Source organism: Macaca thibetana, chromosome 16 (genome assembly GCF_024542745.1).
Source record: "Macaca thibetana thibetana isolate TM-01 chromosome 16, ASM2454274v1, whole genome shotgun sequence".
Taxonomy (NCBI): domain Eukaryota; kingdom Metazoa; phylum Chordata; class Mammalia; order Primates; family Cercopithecidae; genus Macaca; species Macaca thibetana.
Genome location: NC_065593.1, coordinates 46,475,416 through 46,497,494, shown reverse-complemented (window position 1 = coordinate 46,497,494; position 22,079 = coordinate 46,475,416). Strand labels below are relative to the sequence as shown.

Sequence of the window (22,079 nt, the reverse complement as noted above, 5' to 3'; positions counted from 1 at the left end):
GCTGCAGCCCAGATCCAGATCCTGCAGCTTGGTTTCCAGGCCTGAATGAGGAAGCGGGTTTGTGAAATTGTGAGGTTTTTGTTTTGTTGTTTTGTGAGCATGTGTGACTAAGCATGTGGGCTCCTGAATGCGTTTACTTGGGGGCAAATGTGAATCTGTGTTTATAAGCCAATGTGTGAATGTACGTTGGTATCAATGTGTCTGCGATTCTGAATGTTTACTGGTGAGCGTGTGGGAACATGAATGCATATGTTCTGGGCGTGGATTTGGTGTTATGTGAATGCCTGTATGTTTATTTGTTAACATATGGATAGGAGTGTTTGTGACTGTGACAGTGTGTATCTGATGTCAGCCTGTAACACATGTGACAGTGCATCATATAAGTCAATATGTGTAAAAGCGTGTAAAGGGAATGCATGAGTGCAATATCGGGGTTCACTAGTTGGCAGCCCCCCAGAGCAGGAGGCACCACCAAGAAAAAGAACAAACTCAGCACAGAAATGAACCTGCATCAGAAGTCAGAGCCAAGGGGCTCTGGGAAGCTTACTCATCGCTAACGCTGAGCCCCTTCCCAGCTTTAGGAAGACACAGAAGATAAGGCATCTGTTTATTTTTAATTGGGTTTTATTTTTCCATCCTTTAGATACACATAGAACGTAAAAGGGAGCACAGGGCCGGGGGATGGGGAGCAAGGAGCAGCAGCCAGGCGCTTGGGGAACACGCGAGTGGTAGGTTTTGGGGCTCCCTAAGGCCCCTTGGTGCCACTACTGGGAAGGCGGAGGCTCAGGAGGGCAGGCAACCACAGGGTTAGTCCAGACCCACAGTCCACAATGACAGCATTAAAGAGGGCTTACAAAACAGCAAGATTTTACAAAGACCTTACAATAGCAACATAGAAAAGGGGAGGTAAATTCCAGAAAGCTACAGAACAGGTAGATAATGTCCTTCTCATATTGTACAAAAAAACCAAACCTGACAGACTTTCCTATAGGTAGTATTTTTTCAGTGTTGAAAAACCAAAATTTCACCTTTCTCCTTAAAAAATGTTTTTTAACTCCTTTCATTTAAATAGTTTTTTTTTTTTTTTTTTTTTTTTTTTTTTGTAACTTCCCTATTTGATTTGAGTTTCCTGATTCAGCTCCCAGAGCTGGGCTTCTATTCCTCTCCCTTTCTCATGTCTCTTCCTCTGCCCTTTCTCCCTCCCTCACTCTTCCTCTTCCTCCTCTGCTTCAGCCTTGTCCTGGCTGGTGGTCCAGGGACCAGCGGTCTTGTTCTCCTTTTTCCACTTCATGCGCCGGTTCTGAAACCAAATCTTGATCTGTCTTTCCGTGAGGCAGAGCGTGTGCGCGATCTCGATGCGCCGCCGCCGAGTCAGGTAGCGATTGTAGTGAAATTCTTTCTCCAGCTCCAGGGTCTGGTAGCGAGTGTAGGTCTGGCGGCCTCGTTTGCGGTCAGTTCCTGTGCACAGCATTTAGAGGAAAATCAGTGAGTAAAATCAGTGAGTACGGAAAACGCCAAGATAGTGCCCACCTCTCTTTTAGACCCTGTATGTGATTTGAAGTCGATGGGTGAAGAAGCCCATTTTCCCACTAAACCAAATTCTGGCTTTCCATACCCCAACCCTTACTCCAGCTGCAGTTTCCCCTAAGTGCAGAATTTTCTACAGGCTTCTCAAGGCAAACATTCCCATTTTCCATCCAATAAGTCTTTTTCAGCCTGGAGCTTCTGAACCCAGGAAAGTAACCTGCTGGCTCTTAAACAGCTCTGCTCCTAAGGGGTGCAAGTGGGATGAGGGGAGGTTAAATCTCCTTTCACTCTCTGGGATCAAGGACCCTAAACCCCCTCTTTTGAATGCTGATCTGATGGTCTTTCAAGTAGAGACCAACAGAAACCATGCAAGTGACCCTGGAGTGGGGTGCCAGGCCTGGCTTGAGAGCATTTCCCAAGAAGAAAAGGAGACAAAGGGGCCCCAAAGGCCCAGTCTCCCCAACTCATCCCCAGCATGTTGTGGAATGAGAAGGTAAGAATTTGCAGATTTCCTTGGAGCAAACAGTTGGTCTGACAGCAGTGACCCTCTGATGATTCTTTTCCAGTGAGTGGCTAAGCTTCAGCCAGGGCCAGGCTGTCCTGCTTGCCTGCTTGCCTAGACAGCCCAGCTCTTTAAAGCAATCTTTGGGCCTCCAGGAAGGCACAGGGGAAGAGGAGAGACAGTAGCCTGGGATAGGATGGAACATGGAGTATCTGGGTGGTGGGGCTGAAGGGTAGAGGAGAACTTCTGCCTTAGGCCCAGAACCCTGAGGAGACTGAAAGAGGTGCTGATGTCAGCCCTCCTGGGAAGGAGTCAGGGGAGGAGGGGCTAGGGGCCCTAGTTTCAAGTCAGATAAAAGCCAAGCTGAAATGCTTATGAGAAGAAAAAGTGGGGCTTTGATAAATCAACTGGAAAGGCAGTTAAACTATGGAGCAGGTAAAGGGGTCTATAACCACCAATACTGATGGTGTGAGAGCCGGGCTCCTTCTGGCCCCTGATCATCACTGGGTTGTGTGCCTCTGACCATGAGTCTTGGGTCTTCTGGACTTTGGGGCTAGCTCCCACGTTCATCTGCTTTGAAACAGTGCAGAAAAGGATGTCTGGGTCAGACTTGGCAGGGACCCCATGGAACCTCAGCCTCTTGGGGTTCCTGTAGCAGCTGGCTGGGTGAACTGCACTCCCTAAGTTTTTATTTGGCTCCAGGGAGTCCTAGCCCCTCCCCCAAGAAGAGAGCCACTTATCTGGATTGACACCTCCAAACTTGGCCAGTTCTTTAGGGGTTCCTAGGAGCCCTAGGAAGAGCACCTGAGGAAACCAGCTGCACTCCCATGAAGCCTCTGCCCCTTTCTAGCTCTCCTGTTCCACTCCCCCACCCAAGTTCACTGGGATCAGGAGGCTCATCTCCCTCGGCCTCAGCCCCCTCCCTCCACCTGCCTCTCTAGCTCTGTGTCCCTGGCTGGGTCCTTTTCTCCTCCCGCCAGGCCTCTAGAGCCCACCTCTAATTGTCCTGATGGGAATAATCGGGGAGCGGGGTTGGCTGGAAAGGAAGGGGGAGGGGAGAATTGCTTAGCGCTATGGCCCCCTCCCCCATGCCTTATCCGAGCTGGGGCAGTGGGACACACCCAGGGCTGAGATCCTTAGCTGGGAAGGGGGGAGAAGGGGGGAGACCCTAATAGCTATTCTCTGCAAACACCGGCCTTCCTCCGCAAGACAAACGGCCTCGTCTCTAGCCCGTGCCGGCGCTGCTGATAAATATTTAAAGCTAAAAGGCCGAGAGGAAGGGTGGGGGCGGGCTGGGGGCTCGGAGCGCCGTGGTGTCGGCGAAGAGAGATCCGCCGGGAAGCAGAGCAAGCCTGAGAGCACCGAGCAAATATGGGGGCGGGGACGGCCTGCTGGGTCGCGGCCCAGTGGGTGCAGCCTTCCAGGCCGACCTCCGGCTGGAGAGCACTCTGGACGCGGAAAGGGGCGCCCTGCCGGGAAGGGGGCGCCTTCCGGGTAATGTGCCCCGGCCCCTGGGGCTCGGGACAGCTCGGTGCGCGGCGTTACCTGAGCTTCGCATCCAGGGGTAGATCCGGAAGTTACTCTCGGCCGCCAAGTCCGAGTCCCTCTGCTCCTTGGCGCCCGCCGCCTTGGCGGAGTCGCCGGGACACACCCCGGAGAGGTTCTGCTCAAAGGGCGCGCAGTGCATGTTGAAGGAACTCGGCTCGAGCCCGTAGCCGGCCGCGTAGACGCCGGCCGCGCTCTGGCCCGCCATGCCCCCCCCGCCGGGGTACAAGCCCTGCATCGAGGCGGCGAAGGAAGCGCCCGAACCCGCTCCATAGCCCGGGCGCTGGGGGTTGGAAGCAAACGCACAAGAAGTTTGTTCGGGGAAGGCTCCGGTAGCGAAAACCGAACTTGAGGCTGGATATTTAGAAAATAAAGCATTCGCATAATACAATGAACTCATAATTTGGCCGGATGATTTGTAGGCAGGGACGTTTTAGTGTCGGTTTTACGAGATTCCTTGATATATTACAGAATTAGAGTCCAGATTTACACCAAAAAGGACCCCCTTTTTCCTCTCCGGACCACGTGACCCCCGCCCACGTGACGTCCCCTCCGCCAATGGCCGGGCCGCCTCCCCACGGCTCCCGGTAATACGGAAAAATTGTGTGGCGTTGGATTTATAAAATATGATCAATAATGAATGGGATAGCCGAACCCTGTGGATTGGGGCTAGGGGCTCAAGGGCCGCTGCCGACTCCCGCGGGCTGGAGGCAGCTTGCAGGCGAGATTTGGGGAGGAAGAGATTGAGTGGAAGGGAAAATAACCTCGGGGCGATCCGTGTTGTCACCCCCCCCCCCCCATCCTCTTCAGCCCGTTACCGAGCGAGAGACAAATGCAGGGATTGAATGCATGCAACTGGGTGGGTGGGGGCTTGGGGCAGGTCTGTTCTTTATTAATCCGGGCCAATTGTGCACGGCAAGGCCTTTTGGGGAAGTTGGTCCGGTTCTCCCAAGACGAGGAATGAGGCGAGCCTGGCTCACGGCTCTGTCTCTCTTGGTGCCCCAGATATGCGGGCGGAGATGGAGCAAGGCTTCCTAGGTGCTCCTAGGGCACAGGATCCAGCCCACCGGCCTTGAACGCTGCGGTTTCTGGTGGCAAAGAAAAAAAAAAAAAAAAGGTTTGAAAGTAAAAGAAAGAAAGGGGTTGGGTGGGTGGGGAGAGAAAGGAAGGGTGGAGGGTAGTCCGGGCGCGCTGCTCTCCCGGTTCCCGGAGGCGGATGCCTCAGTGGAGCGTGACTACCAGAGAAGCAGAGGCAGCCAAGGAAGGAAGGCAGCCAGCCATGGCCTCAGAACGGAGAGAAGGTGGCCAAGTCCCAGAGAGAGAGAGGCAGGGAAGAGCGGTCTCCCTTCTTCTGCTCCCCCAACAACAAGAGTCCAAGAGGAAAAAAAAGTATGCTCAGCAGGCCTGCACTCCTCCTTTATGCCTGCCACCCCCCCACCTCCCCCCCACCCCCGAAACACACACACTCGGGAGGACACACAGCAAAACAAAGAGGGAGGTGGCGGGGGACACAGCCACCAGCCCAGCCGCATGTCTCCAGCGTGGCCTGGGCGCCCTGGTCTCCCGGGCAGGGCAGCCTCGGAACGCGAGAGGAGGGGGTTTCTCTTGGCTCCCCTCCCTCGTTTTTCTCTCCTCCAATCAGGCGCAGCCGCCTCCTTCACCCCCAGCGCCCCTGGGCCGAAGGACTCGCACCACCTGCCTCCAGCCCCCGCCCCCTCCTCTCTGCGGCCTAGCCTCAGCAGGCGCAGGAGCCCTGTGACAGGCTCCCCACAGGTTCTGCAAGGCACCCGGGAGCAAATGAGGAGCTCTGGCCGGGCCAGTCTCGGTTTCTCGCTTGTAAACTTTATTGTAACTCTTCCGCCCTTTTCAGGCGCAGACAACAGAACAAAGTATAGAGGAACAACAAAATATATAATTAGCCCTCCCTCCCCCCCATAAAGCAATTCACGGATACAGGATACATTCTCTTCACAGTAAACCTAAGAACACTTGTAACAATTGCCCACAGCGCGCATGCTAACTAAAGTAACCTCTTTTGAGAAACACTTAAGACAAAATTGTCAAACCAAAGGGGGTGGGTGGAGAGGAAAAGAGAGAAGCCAGAGAGAAAGCCAGCGAGCTGGGGGGTGCAGCGAGGAGAGAGGATTGGGAGGGGAAATGAGGACGCAGCGAGAGAGAGAGAGAGAGAGAGAGAGAGAGAGAGAGAGAGAGACAGAGAGAGAGAAGGGAGACAGAAAGAATTACGGCGTGAATAGGCAGTTTCATGTTGTTGGGAGAACTTAGCAGAAATCGGTACCTCGGTCATTACAAAGAAGCACGTTCAAAGGAAAAAAAGACCATTGCACAAGGAGGCTTTTTACATGGGGTGGGGAGGGGCATGGGGGGCTCAGCCGAGCCTTGGCCTCTCAGCCTCACAAGGCGAGGGAGTCCTTGCTTAAATCCTTTTCTTTCCCCCCCGGCCCCCAAGAGAAGGGAAGGAGATCCACGGTAGCTCACACACAGAAGCTATTACGAGATACTACCACTAGCGGGGACTAGCGCGGCGGGGGACTCTGCGGTGGGAGGCCCGGCTCCTGGCCCCGCTAGCGGGGCGAGAGCTCTCTCGGGCAGGGGCGCGCGGCGGCGGCGCGGCCGGGACCCGCGGACGTGCGGGCGGCCGCGGCCCTGGCAGTCCCAGCTGGAGCCTACTTCTTGTCCCCCTTCTGCGCGTCGCCCTCGTCCGCCGCCTCTGGGGCCCGCTCCAGCTTCTGTTTCTCCAGCTCCTCCTGCTCGCATTTGCTACTGGGGAACTTGTCTTTGTTGTTCTCTTTTTTCCACTTCATCCTCCGGTTCTGGAACCAGATTTTGACCTGTCTCTCTGTCAGTCCCAGCGCGTGCGATACCTCGATTCGCCGCTTGCGAGTCAGATAGGGATTAAATAGGAACTCCTTCTCCAGCTCCAGGGTCTGGTAGCGGCTGTAGGTCTGTCGGCCTCGCCTGCGTCCGGCGGCTGCTGGGAATGGGGGAAAGAGCGAGACAGAGGGGAGGGAGGGTGGGGGAGGGGGCAGAGACGGAGAAGGTTGGAAGATTCGTGAACGAGCCTAGGAGACCAGTATAATAAGGGCAGGGGACCGTCTACCCCGTGCGGGGGCGGGGGGCGCGAGAAGGCCGCGGTCAGCGGAGGAGGAGGGGCGAGGGGGATCAGACACCAGTGAATCTAAGGGAGCCAGAAAGGGGAGCCCCCTCCCCTGGTACCCAGCACCAGAGTTGGGTAGGAGGTGGTTCAGATCTATTAAAAGTGCCATAAACTTTAGGAGGAAGGATGTGAAGGAGGGGGGAAAATAAGAATAAAAAAGCCGGGTGGGGACGAATGAACCCACCTTGAAAATTCCCCAGAGCCTCTGCCCCAGAAGAAAAGTTTCTTCAGGGTAATTAAACTATAAAGCAATTGAGAAGTGCAAAAGTTGAGCGCCCCCACTCCCACCACCCTCTCTTCACTACCCCCCATAAAACAGTAAACGGGGAAAAAAAAAAAGGAGAGGAAGAAGAAGAAAAGTAAGGCAGGGTGAGGGGTTTATAGATTCAGGAAATGTTTCTAAGCGACCCCCTTCAAGGGAAAGAAAAAAGAAAGAAAGAAGAAAGAAAGGGAAAAAGCGGCAGGCGATCGGAACGGAGCCGGCAAGTCTTCCAGAAGCTGGAGGAAATGCGCCCTGGCCTGCCCGGCCCCCTGCCCGGCCTTGGGCCCTCCCGGCCCCCTCCTGCCTCTGCCAGCCCCGAGGCGAGCTCACCTTGCGGGCGCATCCAGGGGAAGAGCTGTGTGGGCGACGGACTCTGCTCGGAGCCCTCGGCCTCCTCGCCCAGGCCGCTGGCGGCGGCAAGCTTGCAGTCTGCGTACTGCACCAGGTCTGGATCCTGCGCACCGAATAGGCTCTGGCGTTGCAGCGGGTCGTAGCCGTAGAAATTGCCGGGGTCCCCGTGGCACGCCACGGCGCACGGGTTCTGCTGGTAGGGAGCCGTGGACAGCGACGACGGCCCGTGGTAGAACTCCTGGATTTGCGAAGGGTGCTGGAAGCTGCCGCCGCTGCTGGGACCGTACACCACGGTGGGTCGGCCGCCCAAGTCCTGGGCGAAGCCGCAGTCATAATAATTGGGGCGCAGGGACTCCCCGGTTTTGTATTTGGAGAACAGTGAGTTGACGAAATAAGAGCTCATTTTATTGAATTTTGAGGCGGCGGCGGCGGCGGAGGCTGTAGTTGGGGGCTGTTGGGGAGGGGGTGGGGAGGGGGAAAGGGAGGGAGAGAGAAAAAAAAACGCGGATTCGCCGGCTTCTAGTCACCCTCGCCAGGAAAGGAGAGGGAAAGAGAGGAGGAAAAAAAAGAAAAGAAAAGAAAAGAAAGAAAAGGCGAAGAAGATCTCGAAGTCGCCACACTTTTTGTGATTTCCAGGAATAGAAAAGGACAGAGAAGCCTCCAAAAGTCTAAGCTTGCATGGCAGCCGCGGCTCGCTCGCCCTCCCCCCACCCCCCACCCCCCAAACAAAAATATACCGCCACTTAAAGAGGTCCTCGCTTTACATTTCGAAGAAGGGATGCCAGTTCATAAACAGTTTTCGGTGATTTACTTCCCTGCAAATGAGTTGTTTCATATTTTGCACTGTCTTTTCATGATCATTTGCATCCATTAGAGACCCCGCATCCTATTGGCTTCTTCGTACTCCTCCCGGACAGAACGCAGAGCGAGGGTGAGAGCGAGAGAGAGCGAGCGAGAGAGAGAGCTAGAGCGAGAGAGCGCCAGGGAGTGAGGAGAGAGCGGAAAAAAAAAAAAGGAGGGGAAGAAAAAAACAACCAGGGAGAGAGAAGGGGAGAGGGGGAGAGAGAGGGGGAGAGGGAGAGAGGGTGAGAGAGAATGAATACGGATTAAATCTGTTTAACTACCTACATTAATGAGATATCTCTCGCCTCACAACAAATCAAATACCTTCGCAGACCACCCCCAAAGACTGATGTGGGGGAGTCACGGAAAAAAACACGCACACACACATACACAACGCGCCAGGCGTAGGCACGCTGTTAATTTCGCGATTTTAACGAGGCAATTGGAGTCTTTCTAAATGTCAGGGTCGCTTCGGAAAAATGTAAAAGAACACGGTTTAATTGCGCCGAGTTTTAAAAGGTCCTATAAATGTAATTGGTATTTTAATACAAGTTATCAAATCATACAGCTTCCTCTCCTAAACATATTTTCAAACAAACGAGGTAGTCATATTTAAAGCTTTAATGATCAATTTCCTTATTATTGATAAAGGTTTAACTATCATGTGGAGGGAATTGGCTGGGTAACCGGCCCCCCAAAAAACGGCTGTAAACTCTTTAACAAACTATAAAACGCAATAAAGCCGGAGTCTGTTGTTGTTTATGCCGCAGCGCATAAAAGCTGTTAGCATTTTACGAGTTCTTTCCTCTACAGCTATAAAACTGCAGCTTCGATCGCCCCCGCCGCCCGACTGCAGCACGGTGGGGGTGACGAAGCCGAAATGAGAATGATTATGGGGATTTTTTTCGGCACAATTGGTGACTTTTCTGAGATTTTCATCTCCTTCTATCCTGGCAAGCACCTGCCCCCACCCCTTCTCTGGAGCCCCCAAAAGGTCCCCTCTCTGCCCTGCCCTCTCTGCCCTGCCCTGGCCAGTCACAAAACTTCCTCTCATTAAACAAATAAGCAAAGATTTTCTGTGAAACAGGGATCTGGGAGATCTTAAGAAGGGAACGGGAGGGAAGAAGAAACTTTCTGGTTAATGAGCAGTGGTTGAAGCACAGAGCAAAGTTCGAGCTGCCACTGCCGATTCTGCAGGTTTGTGCAATCTCTGCTTGCTGAAAAGGGGGTCTCCCGAAGGCCCTTCAGCCCAGTCAGCACTTTTGAGGGCAGACTTTGCATGAGGGGAGAGGGCCTGATGCCATCAGAGGGATGAAGCCCCACTGGGCTACCCCACAACTGCACCTCAGGACCCAGTAGCCAAGCCCAATTATTAGCAGCCCCCAACCTTCTCAGGCCGACCCCCACACCTCCTGCAGTGCCCTAGGGTGAGAGGGCACCACTGAGCCCATCAACGCATCAAAATGAAAGAAGGTTCGGTATCAGACCCTGGCACCTGGCCTTGGTGTCTGCTGTCCTATGCTCTCAGCCGCCCTAGGCAGTGCCTGCAGAGTATGTGTTTGGGAGGCATCTATTAGTCCTCAGTGTCCCCAAGACCTTTTGAGCCAGTCACCACTTAAACTGACTTCGGTGTGGGATTCAGATAGAGTAAGGTTTCTAAGTCCCCCATTTTCTCTCCTTTCCCCTTGGGGAGCCTCTGGTTAAACCTGGCTCTCCCTGCAGACCTGGGGACCAGAGGCCTGAACACGGAAAGCTGGAACAAGCTGACTGGGTGCCACACTCTGTGGCCACTGCATTCCCTGCCTACCGGGCCTCAGGATGATGGTGGCCAGGCTTTAGAAGGCCTCAGTCTGAGGGTCAGAACCAATAGCCTCCTGTAGCAGCAGATTGGTAAGGGAGAGGAAGGAGAGAAAGAAAGAAAATTTTGAGCAACAGAAGTGGAGGCTTTACAAATACATTCAATCCATTGTTTATTCAGGAAACAGTGGTTTGTTTTTCGACGGGCACCTTTTGGGGACCCCATACACCCCAACATTTGTAAAAATGAAACTCACTTTTCCAAAGGGAACCTTACCAGTGAGGTCATTTAGTTCTTCAAAAGTGAACCCAGAGAATGAGAGAGGGGCTAGAAGGGGGAGAGAGGTAAAGGAAAGGAGGAGTGGAGAGAACCAGGGCTTTGAATTTTCAGCGCGTGGCTGAGGGGACCGTGAGGCAACGGAGGGCCGAGTTAAGTTGTTGCCGAAGCAAACATTTTTATCAAGTGCAGAGGATTTTATGGTCATTATTTGAAAACTCACCAGCGAGGTACAAATTCAATGGCTTGTTCTAAATCATCTCCACACCGTGCCAGAAATTCCTGATGGAAGGAAAATGTTTCTATTATGGGGGGGGGGGGGGGACCAGAAAGAGCGAGGAGACAATTTATAAACACCCAGCGGAGGGCAGATTTATTAGAGAAATTCAAGTTGAGGAGAAACTCCGCTTACCTCCTTACATTGAGTCTTGGTGGGGGAGAGGAGATGTTGCAGCTGGGGTGATTTTGAAGGGGAGGGTGTATCTATTGCTGGCGCAGGTTTGTCGGATGGAAGGCAGGGATCCGGCGGGGCCGGGAGGACATAGGAGATTTGGAATGCAAGGGGCTGTGGACAGTCACCAGGGTGCGGGTCTCAAAACGAAAGTGCCCGGAGTCCAGACCTCCAGCTGCTCAATGAGGAAAGGACCGGCGCCCCCAGGTTTGCCTGCGGCCAGGGCCAAGGCGCGCGGAAGCCGCAGCTCTCACCTGGAAGCCGAGGAACCCAGGGAGAACCGAGCTCCAGCGTCCTGACGCCGCGCCCGCCTTCGCGCCCATGGGAAAACGCGCATTCTTTGGGGCCGCGCAAAGCATCCAGAGGCGATATCCGAGCTTTCCCGCACCCCGCTGCCCTGGGGAGCCCCTGCCCCTTGCCTAGATCGCCCTGCGCGAGCCCAGCCCAGCCCCGGACTCATACAAAGGCTTGCGCCCAGAGCTTGCATACCAGAGCTTGCGCCCGTGCGAAGCCGCCCTGCCGGCTCCGAGCACCTCCGAATCCCCACAAAAGCTATGGCTCCATTCCCCCACACAAATTGGGGGGTCTCGGGCTGGCTTATGCGATTGCTTTTCTCTCTAGCTGGTGGGCAGCCCGCCTCAGGGCAGCTTCCTCTCCATCCTACCTTCTTTTGCCGACTCGCCCCTCTCACCTGACCTGCTCACCCGCATCCAAGGACATTCCTTTCGCCTCCCTTCACTGAAAATCTCGTTTTTTCGAATCAATTCTTCTTTTGGATTTGGACCCATTATTCCTATTATTACTATTATTCCCCGTTTTCACGCATTTGTTGCCCCACGGAACACAGCAACTGGGTGAGAAGCACTGAGCCCTCCTCGTGGGGAAAATTCAGAAATTGACCATTTGAGAAGATGGGGAACACTACTATAACTGAAATCTATAAAATGGGGGTAAGGCCATAAAGAGCCCTATTTTTTTTTATTGGGGGCAAATTATTCATGACTTTTGGTAGCACTCAGTTCCTGGATTCAGGGCCGACCAAGGCGCGGTGCGGGGCGCAGACATCCTGAGCCGCCGCTCCCGGGAGTTTCACATGGAGCAAGGGTGCCATCTAGCGGCTCCTTTGCGAAAAGGCGCCGCAGCCACCGGCTCCACCAGTTTTCTGGGAGAGTAGCCGCAGAAGCGGCCAGCAGGAAAAACTTTCAGAACTAGCAGGAAAAGGGGAGGGATAGGTAGCGGGCGTCGGGATCAGGAAACAGTGCATGAAATTGTGTAGATAAGCTAAAAAACAGAAAAAAAAAAAAAAAAAAAAAACACCACACAGAGGAGGAAAACAAAAGAAGCCCTAAGCTTTTTTCTTTCTACGTACACCTTCCACCCCTGTCCCTAATTTCTAGTGGAGACCACAAACCAGTGCGCCCTTTGTGGCCTGTAGAAAGGGGGACCGCGCACTTTTCAAACTTCACACGACTGTTTCAAATCCTGAGGAGAAACAATTGGGCTTTTTGTCGTCGGGGGAGAGGAGGCCTGACAGGATGGGACGAGACTGTAAAAGAATCAAGAGGCTGCCCGCGCCCAGACGTCTGGCCCCGCCGGACCTGCCTGTGTGTGTGTGTGTGTGTGTGTGTGTGTGTGTGTGTGTGTGCGCGCGCGCGCGCGCAGGAGACTCCTCGTTTCGGACGCCTGATTTTGGAGGGGGTGTGAAGAACAAAGACAAGAGTCCCAATTGCAATCTCTGAAGCATTTGAGACAACAGAGTGTTCTTCCCCGGCTTCTCTCCTCTCCCTCTCTGACCCCAGCCCCCTCATCCCCCGCCCCGGAAACCCGGAGTCCCGCGTTCTGGGCGTGTGAGGGTGAAGGCTGCCTGAGCGCGGCCCTCCCATTCCCCCGCCCGGCCGGCAGCCCCGGCCCAGCTGCGGCTCTCTCAGCTCCGGAAAGTTTCCCCTCGCTGTTTGCTTTGCTGCTGTTTAGTTTCTTAACCTTCAGAAATTTATACGCTATAAACTTTTATAGCGGTCATATTCTTTTATTGCTGCGCACACGGCATTGAATTCCTCTCCCGGCTTCTCTCTGACTCGCACTCTGGCGGTCTCCCTCTCTGAATCTCTCTTTTATGACAACTGATTTCCCCATCTCCAGCTTCCGAGCCTCCGCATCTTCGCCTTTGTTTGTCTTTAAAGAAGCAGCCCTGGGCTGGGGACCCAGACGCTGCTGGCAGAGGCCCCTCCAAGCGCCCTCGCCCCTACCACGCAGCACTGCCCTCTGTTCCCCTCTGTTCCCGCCTCGCTGAGCGTTTGCTTTAGGCAGAAACCGACGTTCTGTGTTTGCTGTCAGCACTGGCTGGGCCTGGGTAGCCCAGGATGGGGCAGGAGCCTGGTCTACACCCGCAGTAAAGTCAGATTCATTTTGTATCCCCAGTGAAACCCTCCTTGGAGGGTGCCTGTCCGGGCCTGCCTGACGCCGAGTTCCGCTTTCTCCTGCCTCCTGCCCTCACTCGGATCAGTTTGTCCTTTCGTTGGAGGAGGGTAGGCCTGGCCTTTTCACTTGCAGGCTCCCTTCACTCGGCCATGCTTTGTTCCCAACTCTACCCCAACCCGCAGGGTCTCCGCGGGCCGCAGTGTTGTCGGCTTGGGTTGGGGAGAGGCTCCTGCGGAAGGCCGGCTCGGGAGCGCCGGCCCGGCCGAAGTGGAATCCCAAGGCCTGGATGAGAAGCGCAGGCTGCCCAAAACTGCGGTCTTCATGAGAGGCTCTGGCGAAATCCCTCAGTCTGAGAGGGACAAAAAGGTGCCTCTTGAAACTGAGTTTAATTCTGGGGTCCTTTTGGGAGGTGAATTTTTCTACTAACACATTTCTGCTTCACACTCAATGCCCTCTCCACCCTTTGCAGAGGTGCTTACCCAGGTTTCAGCCCCTACCAACCCAACCCAGCTCAGACCAAGGCTGCTACCCTGTGGCTCAAACTGGAGCCTCCAACGCCAGCTGGAGGCCGAGAACCCTAAGGGGTTGGCTCCCTTTGAATGGAAGGAAGGAGATTCCAGCCCTCTGGAGGCCTCTGTCTAGACCTAGGCACCCTGCTGCAGGGAAGAACAGAGGGAAATTACTGTGTTCCTCCCTTGCATCATATTTTAAAGTGGCCAAACTAAGGTGACATTCTCAGGAGCTGCAGGAAGACCTACCTTCCCTCCTATTTTCAAGTCAGTGAGGAGGTCTCAGGACCTCATTGCTCTCCAGACCCTGTCCCCTCTCCAGACAACCCACATTTCCTTCCCCACCACCTCCAGTTTTCCAGTTCTCCTGTTGGAAGGCTCTTGATCAGTTTAACCAGTAGTCTTGGGACCTGAGGTCTGGGACTGGCTCTCAGCTCCACCTCTAGAGAGCTCTGCAGGGGACCTTGCCCTGCAGGGTCTAAGGAGAAACCTCCTGAACTCAGCTATCTTTTGTTTTGTTTTTTTTTTTTCAAGCCTTTCTCCTGACAACTGGGATCTCTACCTATGGTCAGGCCCAGAGAGCCAACACAGAATAAGACACAGGAGAGATTTATTTTCTATAGTGATATATATTTTTTGTTCTTTTTCTTTTTTTCTTCCAAAACAAACAATTAGAGCTCTAGGCCCCTACCCCTCCCCACTCCCACCCAGAACCCTCCCATATAATCGACAACTGAAAACAGGCGAGACAATCACCCCCAAAGAAATCACGAAACACAAGCACAATTTCACGACAGCCACCGACAAAGCAAAAAACTTCTACTGGAATGTCCCCTTGCAGGATCAGGAGAAGCAGGAGCAAGAGTCTACGAATTGAAGGGGATTGAGAAGTAGGGGAGCAGGGGGAGGAGGGGAAGCAGAGAGTAAGCTTCCATCTGATGCTTAGGTGCGATTTTGCCTCTTTCCTTTGCACGCGGGACTGTTCCCCAGAAGCGCGCGCACGCACCAGCCGCGCAGATCGGCATCCAGGCCCATGAAGCAGGAGGCAAAGCCCGGCCCTGAGGCCGGTCTCCTTTAGCGCTGGGGCTGCAGCCGCCAGGCCCGGGGCTCCTCCGCGTGGGTCGAGAAGCCGACGGGATTCGGAGGAACGCGTAGAGCTTTGAGCGCTGGGGCCATTGCTCCTCCCTGTCCCAGACCACTTGTCCCGGAAGGGAGCTTGGGAATCGATTCACAATAAATTTTCATTCGGACTCTCCTGGCCTGGCTTTCCTGTCTACAGTGGGGTTTGACCTAGCGCGGAATGGAGGGTGGAGGGGGTTTTCTACAAGGGGCGGCTTTACTCGCGGGTGCAAGGTGGATTCGAGAGTTGATTTCAGAGCTAGGGAAGATGCGGAAGAATGCAGGGCCGGTGGAGAGTAAGAGAAGCTACAGTCTGTCAAGTGGTGCACAGATGAACAGGAGGACAACATTGTCAAGGCTCTACGACCCACAGTTTGACCTTCTTTTGTTGGAAGGAGAGGGAAACATCATGCAGAATTAAACATTTCCTGCAACAAAATGTACATGTTGGTGGGAGGTGGCGAGTAGCTCCACCTAAGATACTTTCATAAAACCAAGTGCTGCCTTTTCTTGTACTTTCTAGCCCACCAGCTTGGGGGCTAGGTTTGCCCCATCTTCCCCATGGCCCTTGGCCTGAGAATAGTTGGCAACTCCATGGGGATGGTATGGCAATGCTACAGCCTTTGGGCTGCAACACCTCACTCAAGAGTCTGCCTCTAGACATCTCCCCAGTGGGTATTTGCATCAGGGATAGAATCCGGGCTTGCCTGATGATCTGAGGGCTGTTTTGCCAAATTTGGTGTGCGATGGTCTGCATCTGGAGCGTCATTTCACTTGACTGAAGGGTGGTTGTGAGCTTGCCCCATTATTACTGTGTGGGTGTCTGCTGAGCTGTGTGGAGTTGGAGTGTTCCTGGGTGACTTTTGGGTGGGTGTAGAGAAGAAACAGGCAAGCTGGAAGTGAGGGGCTAGGACTTCCCAGAAAAATTACAGGGCATACTAGGAGCTTGACTAGGGTCTCTCTTTCCTTGTGGCCAATCACATTCTTAGGAACCAGCTACTTCTATCTTCTAAATCAACAAAACTTTCTCCTGACACCCAGGGAGAAGAGAGAGACAGGTAAGGGCAAAGGAAAGGAGAGAGGCTCTAGGTGCAGATAAAGGACTTAGAAGAGAGACTCCCTTCCCCATTCACTTGAATACATCCCAGACAACGCTGGCTTTGCAGTCGTCACATAAATAAGAGTGAGATGGGGAAGAGCTGGGGAGGACTGGGGGTAAACTTTAATCTTTACTCTTTGCCCTGCTCCTTATTCATTTTCTTCATTTTCATCCGCCGGTTCTGAAACCAGATTTTGACTTGTCTCTCACTCAGATTGAGGAGTCTGGCCACTTCGTGCCTACGGTCCCTGGTGAGGTACATATTGAACAGAAACTCCTTCTCTAGCTCCAGCGTCTGGTATTTGGTGTAGGGACAGCGCTTTTTCCGGGAGGAGCGAGCGTGCAGCCAGTTGGCGGAGGGGTTGGCTGAAAGAGAAGCAGCGATAGAATCAAAGAAAGGAAAGGGGTTGAAGGGCCCCAGACCAAGAGGGCACACCCTTGGTCTCCACTCCCCATCTTGCACTGGAGAAGAGGCCACCTGGGCCTTCAAGTTCTCAGGAAGGGTGTCACAGATGGGCCAGCCACTGCTATAGACACCTCCAGGTGAGAAGCTGTGTGGAAAGGATGGAGCCAAACGTAGGCCCAGGCTTCTTCAACATTTCCAAAGCTCTGCCTATATCAAGTTCCCTCTCAATTTTTCTCCACTTGGGTCCAAACTGCTTAGGACTCAGGTCAGAGTTCAGCATGGTTGAAGCCCCACCAGCAGCACCCCCAGGCTGGCTAGGGGTGGGTAGCTGACTTGAAGGGTCCTGGCTCTAGGAGGTGAGAGGAGGATTTGGGTGGGGAAGTGAGATGTCTGTTCAGTTACCACATTTGGGGTGTCACTTCACCCCAAGAGACCTTTCAGCCCTTCAGTCTAGTCCCAGTACACCCTGCCTTGATCACAAACTTGTGTCTCTAGACCACATGGCAGCAGGCATGTGTGTCTGTGTAGAAATCTCCCCCTCTGTTACCACCACACACCACAAATATGGGTCTGCACTTAGAGCCACAAACAGGCAGCACACTCCAATTCACACGCAACGCAATTGCAACCATTTATCAACTCCAGCCTATGGACAGGGGAGCGCCAGGGGCTCACAGATAACTTATGGTTGCAATAGTCTCTCTCCTTTTCAGCTCCTGCTCAGCTCACAGTTTGGCTAACACAAGTTCAGGGAAATTGGGGAGTAAAATTGCTCCAGTCCCAAGGTGGGGAGCCAGGGGTGATGTGGAGGTAAAAGGAAGCCCTTCACAGCACACCTAGCCTTAAATGGTCCTATGTGGGGGCTGGAGGGGAGAAGAGGGTAACTGAGTGGAAGAGAGGAAACAAAAATATATACAGGCTTCTCTTCTTCTTACCCTCTCTCCCCCTGCTCTGGAACTCAAAAAAGTTGCCAAATAAAGCTAAGCCAATTAAAAATAATAGCCACCAGCTACTAGCTTCCTTCTCCCCAAGTGAAAAACACTGGATTTTTTTTATATATAAAAAATTTGGTTCATCCTACACTAAGTACCCTGTCTTACCAATTTGCAGTGCTATTTCCTTAATGTGATTGCCTGGGATGGGACCCGCAGCCGCATTAAATATGAAAGAGGGAAAAAACTGTTAATAATTGATTCTAGCCAAATGGCTGCCTTGCAATAATGGGCTTTTCAGGGAGAGTTTGGGGTTTTAGGGTGGTGGGTCGGTTTGGGAGTGTGCGGGGAGAGTTGGGGAAGAATGTCTTCCCCAAATGCCAGCTCTTAGGATTCCACCTGGCGGGTTGGAGGTGACAGGACCCTGCAGGGAATGGAGCAGCTCTTTACTCTCCAGCAGGCAAGGATGCACTAAAGAGCCCTGGGGCCACTCCGTCAATGGGAAACCTAGCAGGGCAAGGAGAGACGAAAAAATCCCTACTTCCCAAAAAGAGTAAGAAACGAGGACTTGATTCACCAGCCTGCGAGTCATTGTTTGGGGCTGAGTTCCCTCGCCGAAGGGCCCTTCTCAACCTTAAAAATAAGTAATAGGAGAACCCTCTCTTCTCACCTAGTAGCACCTCCTGGAAATCAGCCAGACTTGGCGTTCTGACTGGGGTGCTTTTGAGGAGTGGGAGGTGATGGGAAACTACCCATAAATGGTAAAGTTCTCCGCCTCTCTGCAACCCTCTCTTCCTCCACCCCTCCTCTCCCCGGGATGTCCCGATATTCGGAAGCGATTCCCCGACTCCCCAAGAGGCGGACAGCCCGGGCTGGGGCTAGGGAGCCCCGCAGAGAGCAGCGGGGTGGGGGAAGGACCGCAGAAAAGGAAGCGGCAGCCCCGGCGAAGATGCCGAGGAGGAGAGGGGCCACCAGAGGGAAGGCTCCCGGGGAGGGGCCGGCGCATCCGGGGAGGGGGCTCAGTCACCGCGTCCTGGGCTTCCCCCGCCCCTCCCGGTGCCGGTTGCGGACTCTGAGCGGCTACAGCACGAGATCTGCTAGGAACAATTCTCCGCCAAGCTGTTGCATCGCAAATAAAATCCTAATGAGCCCCCTCCCCCTTCCCCTTGGCCGGCTTTTACGGTCTGCGCGTGGAGCGGGGAGCTCTGCCAGCCGCACGGTCCCGGGCAGCCCAGTGCGCTCCGGCCCTTGCCCTCGCCGGCTCTCCGCCTCGCTGGCCGCTGGCCCCCGGCCCCACCAGCTCCTCTCCCGGCCGTCGCCGGTCTCTGGCCGGGCTTTCAGCTGGGGCCTCCGGGAGACAGGGGAAAGAGGGCCGAGAGAGCTGCAAGTCGATCCCAGAGCCCCTGTTCCCCGCACGACTTGAAGAAGTGGGGGCAGCGCTCCTCTGGCGGCCTCAGTCTCCCCTTCCAGAGCACGCAGCTTTCCCCCTTCCCTCCGACTTTCCTTCCTCTCCCCTCCTCCCGGCCCGCTCTCCGGCCACCGCCGCAGTTTCCCTTCACATGGTCGGCAGTTTATTGCCTTTCCCCTCCCCGCCCCCTCCTGGCCTTCGGCCTGGGTATTTCCTCACTTTTTATAACTTACTTTGATCCGGCCTCTCTTTGTCCTCGCTTCCTTCGCAAATTTTATTGTCCCCGTAGCCGGGTCTTTGATTAGACAGCACGGCCTCCCTGCCCGCCGAAGTTTCCAAACTGTACTCGGGCGTGCCCTGTTTAAGCAGCTCCCCAGGCGCGCCCAGCAGCGGCTCCGCCTTCACCGCCGCCTGGCCCTGCCCCGGGGCCGCTTCGCCGCGCGGCGCCGGCTCCAGCCAGGTGCGGAGGTACCTGCTCTCGGCCGGCGGGACGCCCTGGGGCTGGATGTAAGGGTGGTAGACGGACGGCAGGCTCCCGGAGGCGTGCGGGCTCAGCGGCGCCCAGGAGGCGCCGAACACCGGCGCTTTGGGCTGGAAGCTGCACGAGGGGAACTCCAGGTGCTCCGCGTGGCCCGGCTGCCGCGGGCTCGCGTACTGGCCAGAAGGAAACTTGGCTGGAGGCGCGTCCTCACTCTCGTGACTTATGATCGAGTCGACATAATAGCTGCTAAGCGTCCCAGAAATGGACATTCTCAGACATTATCCGGGCGCTCGCAGGGGGAAGGGAAGCGCTCGCGCGGCGGCGCCCAAGCAGGGAGAGGTGGCACCCGGACCGGTGTGAGGGCTTTCGGACGCGACCCCCCCAGCCCCCCACCCTCCCACCCCCACCCCCTGCTCAACTTCTCAGCCAACAAAGTACAGTGGAGCAGCCAGGCTCAGCGCTCCTTGCAAAATGATTGGTCAAAGTTTTTCCGACTGCCTGATAAAGCGTCAGCTCCGACATAAATCAATCGGGCGAGGGGGCTGCGCTCTCGCTGTCATCCGTCCGCACCGCATTCCATATCGAGGATGGATTGTTTTATGCTGATGCAATGTGCTATCACGTCAGGGCTCCGGCGGCCACGTAACCTCAGCCTGAGCTGCCGGCCGCCCGGTCCCCCCTCCCGCTGCAGGAAGGGGGGCAGTTCTCGACATGGGGCGGCGGGGGCGGAGGAGAGGCGGAGGGAAGCGGCGGGCTGCCTCGGGAGGGACGCAGGCTGTGGAGCCCTCTCCCCAGGCGGGTCGGGGAGGGAGGGAGAGCAAGGGCGGAGGGAGGGAGAGAGCCCCAGCCCGGGGAGCAGCCACAGAGGCCCGAGAGGATACTGGAAGAGGAGGTGGTCCTGTCCCCCCCAACACACACCTCCACCTCCACCCCACAGGCCCTCATTTCCTCTTCTCTGTCCCCTTGACAGAAGATGTTTATTAAACAACAGCAGCAGCAGCAATCCACAGGAGATGAAGTAAAAGGATGAGGGGAAAAGATGGGGATTTTAGGACGTTGTCCGCTTTGGAGGGGGCTCTCTGTGCACTATTTGTAGAGATTTACATGACTGGGAGCTTCCCTGGACCCCTCAGTAGCTGAGGGAAGAGGAGAGAGGTGAATAAAACGGCTGAGTGTCCAAGAATCCACTATTTGTCCTGAAATTAGAAACTGCTTGAGGTTAAAGGGATCCATCAGGCCCCGGAAACGTGAGCCTAGGAAAGAGTTTAATACAAGGAACCAGAGCGCCTTTACATTTATTGGGCCTTTCTGACTCTGGCCAGAAGGATGGATTTAAGATGGTGGTGGTGAGGTGGGGGCGGCAGGGGGGGGGAATTGCCATTTCTCCTTTTCTCCACTGAATAACTGAATAACCACCCAGGCCCCTAAAATTGCCCTGATGAAGGAGCTGAATAGCTGAAAGGGTTAAGGACACTTCCCTGAGGTGTCACCAGAGTAGAGGCCTGGGAAAGGATCCCCAGTCAGCAAGGGAAGGGGTCCCAAGTTATCTCCCCTTCCATCCAAAGAGGAAGGAGCCTGGGCTGAGTTTTCAGCCCTCCTGTATCACTCCTCTCACCCAGGGCTCCTGCTCTGGAGACTTCCAAACACCGATATAGGGGCCAGTGTGGACAGGGAGCCCACAGTCAGTCTCTTCCCCTCGCTGCCTTACCCCCTGCAGACTGCCTCACTGGAACTTCCAAATAGCCCTTTTTATATATATCTACTCTGTGGCCCTAGGCAGGGACCCCTGGGGCCCACCGACTGGCTTCCTCGCTCCTCTGGCAGCCCCTGCTCCTCAGCTTCTGCCCTGGTTGCAGTTGCCTCTCCTGGCACTTGCGGAGGTGTGACCCTTGGACAGACCCAGTTCTCCTGGGGTTGGGCTCAGGGGTAGATTGGGAAGGATTTCTCCACAACTCTCTGACTCTGCATCCTAATAAGGTAGGCTGCCCTCAGTCTGGTCCTTTTAGCAAAAGTGGGGCCTCTCTAACTTGAGGCCGTATCTTTTTGGCCACCTACCCCTCTGCCTTGTAGAAGGCTGTGGATCACCTCCCACACAGGCACACACTCCCACCCGCTTTTCTTTCCAAATGAAGCCATCTCGTGTCGTTACATGTGAAATACGAGGGTGAAGTGCCATATTTCTTCACATTATGGCGATTTCAAAATGATTTTTTAAAGATCAATGCCGGGGCCCAGCCGGTCCCCTCCTTTCCCACCCCTGCTCTCCGAGGGTGACAGCCCGGCAGATCTGTAACCAAACAGCATGAAGATCTGCCTTTTCCATAGGACCCAAGTGGGGAAACAAAAATCCGATGCAAATTCTTCCAAGTAGCTGTTGGACGTTTGGGAAAGTCGAGGGAGCTCCCCGGACTCACCAGCGAAAAAGCTGGGCGCTGAGCGAATGAATCACAGTTAAGGCAAAGCACCTGTTCTCAATTTGCCAGCCCTATGAAGTCTGCTGTTGGCTTTACCTGTCATAAATATACTCTTCAAGAAAAAAGATTCCCTCCCCCGCCATAAATAATGGCTTTATGAAGCATGGTGGGCTGAGTATATGATTTCTGTAATATATAAATTAGGGCCTAAAAGGACATGCGTACTATGGCCTGGGGATTTTTTATTTATGGAAAAGTCAGTGCTGGGCTGTCCGTAAGACCCAAGCAAAGCAGGCACTGGGCTCTGACTGCCGTCTTCCCGGTTCCCCTTCCCTCCCCTGCCCTGACTTTGCAGCTGCCTCTCTGCAACGAGAGGAGTCAAGAGGGCCACTCAGTTTAGGGAAGAAGTTAGAGGAAGAAGAACATTTGGGCTGATGGCTTGTGTTCTCCAAGGGTGAATTCTCCCAGCAGACAAGATTTGGGTTTGTGGGTTGCTATCTGCCTGAGGAGTTGCCCTTTATTCCCTGGTGGCTCCTGAGTGCTGGGTGAGGAGGGGACTCAGG

General features: G+C 54.5%; 3 protein-coding genes across 4 annotated transcripts; all 3 read right to left on the bottom strand.

The window, feature by feature from the left end:
* Nucleotides 1–606: 606 nt before the first annotated feature.
* HOXB7 (homeobox B7) lies at nt 607–4,100 on the bottom strand. Its single transcript, XM_050762901.1, has 2 exons — nt 3,575–4,100; nt 607–1,458 (listed from the first exon to the last, which is right to left on the bottom strand). The coding sequence occupies exons 1-2, from the start codon at nt 3,972–3,974 to the stop codon at nt 1,205–1,207; spliced, it is 654 nt and encodes a 217-aa protein (XP_050618858.1). The 5' UTR covers nt 3,975–4,100; the 3' UTR covers nt 607–1,204.
* A 1,296-nt stretch (nt 4,101–5,396) lies between these two features.
* HOXB8 (homeobox B8) lies at nt 5,397–8,505 on the bottom strand. 2 transcript variants are annotated; one of them, XM_050762878.1, is made up of 3 exons: nt 8,100–8,505; nt 7,342–7,813; nt 5,397–6,563 (listed from the first exon to the last, which is right to left on the bottom strand). In XM_050762878.1, exons 2-3 carry the CDS (start codon nt 7,763–7,765, stop codon nt 6,259–6,261), a joined length of 729 nt encoding a protein of 242 aa, XP_050618835.1. In that variant the 5' UTR covers nt 7,766–7,813; nt 8,100–8,505; the 3' UTR covers nt 5,397–6,258. The 2 variants fall into 2 exon arrangements, with proteins under 2 accessions (XP_050618835.1, XP_050618836.1); XM_050762879.1 differs by having other exon boundaries at nt 7,342–8,505.
* A 5,761-nt stretch (nt 8,506–14,266) lies between these two features.
* HOXB9 (homeobox B9) lies at nt 14,267–19,460 on the bottom strand. The gene is made up of 2 exons (XM_050762518.1): nt 18,855–19,460; nt 14,267–16,241 (listed from the first exon to the last, which is right to left on the bottom strand). Exons 1-2 carry the CDS (start codon nt 19,369–19,371, stop codon nt 16,006–16,008), a joined length of 753 nt encoding a protein of 250 aa, XP_050618475.1. The 5' UTR covers nt 19,372–19,460; the 3' UTR covers nt 14,267–16,005.
* Between the last annotated feature and the right edge of the window lie 2,619 nt (nt 19,461–22,079).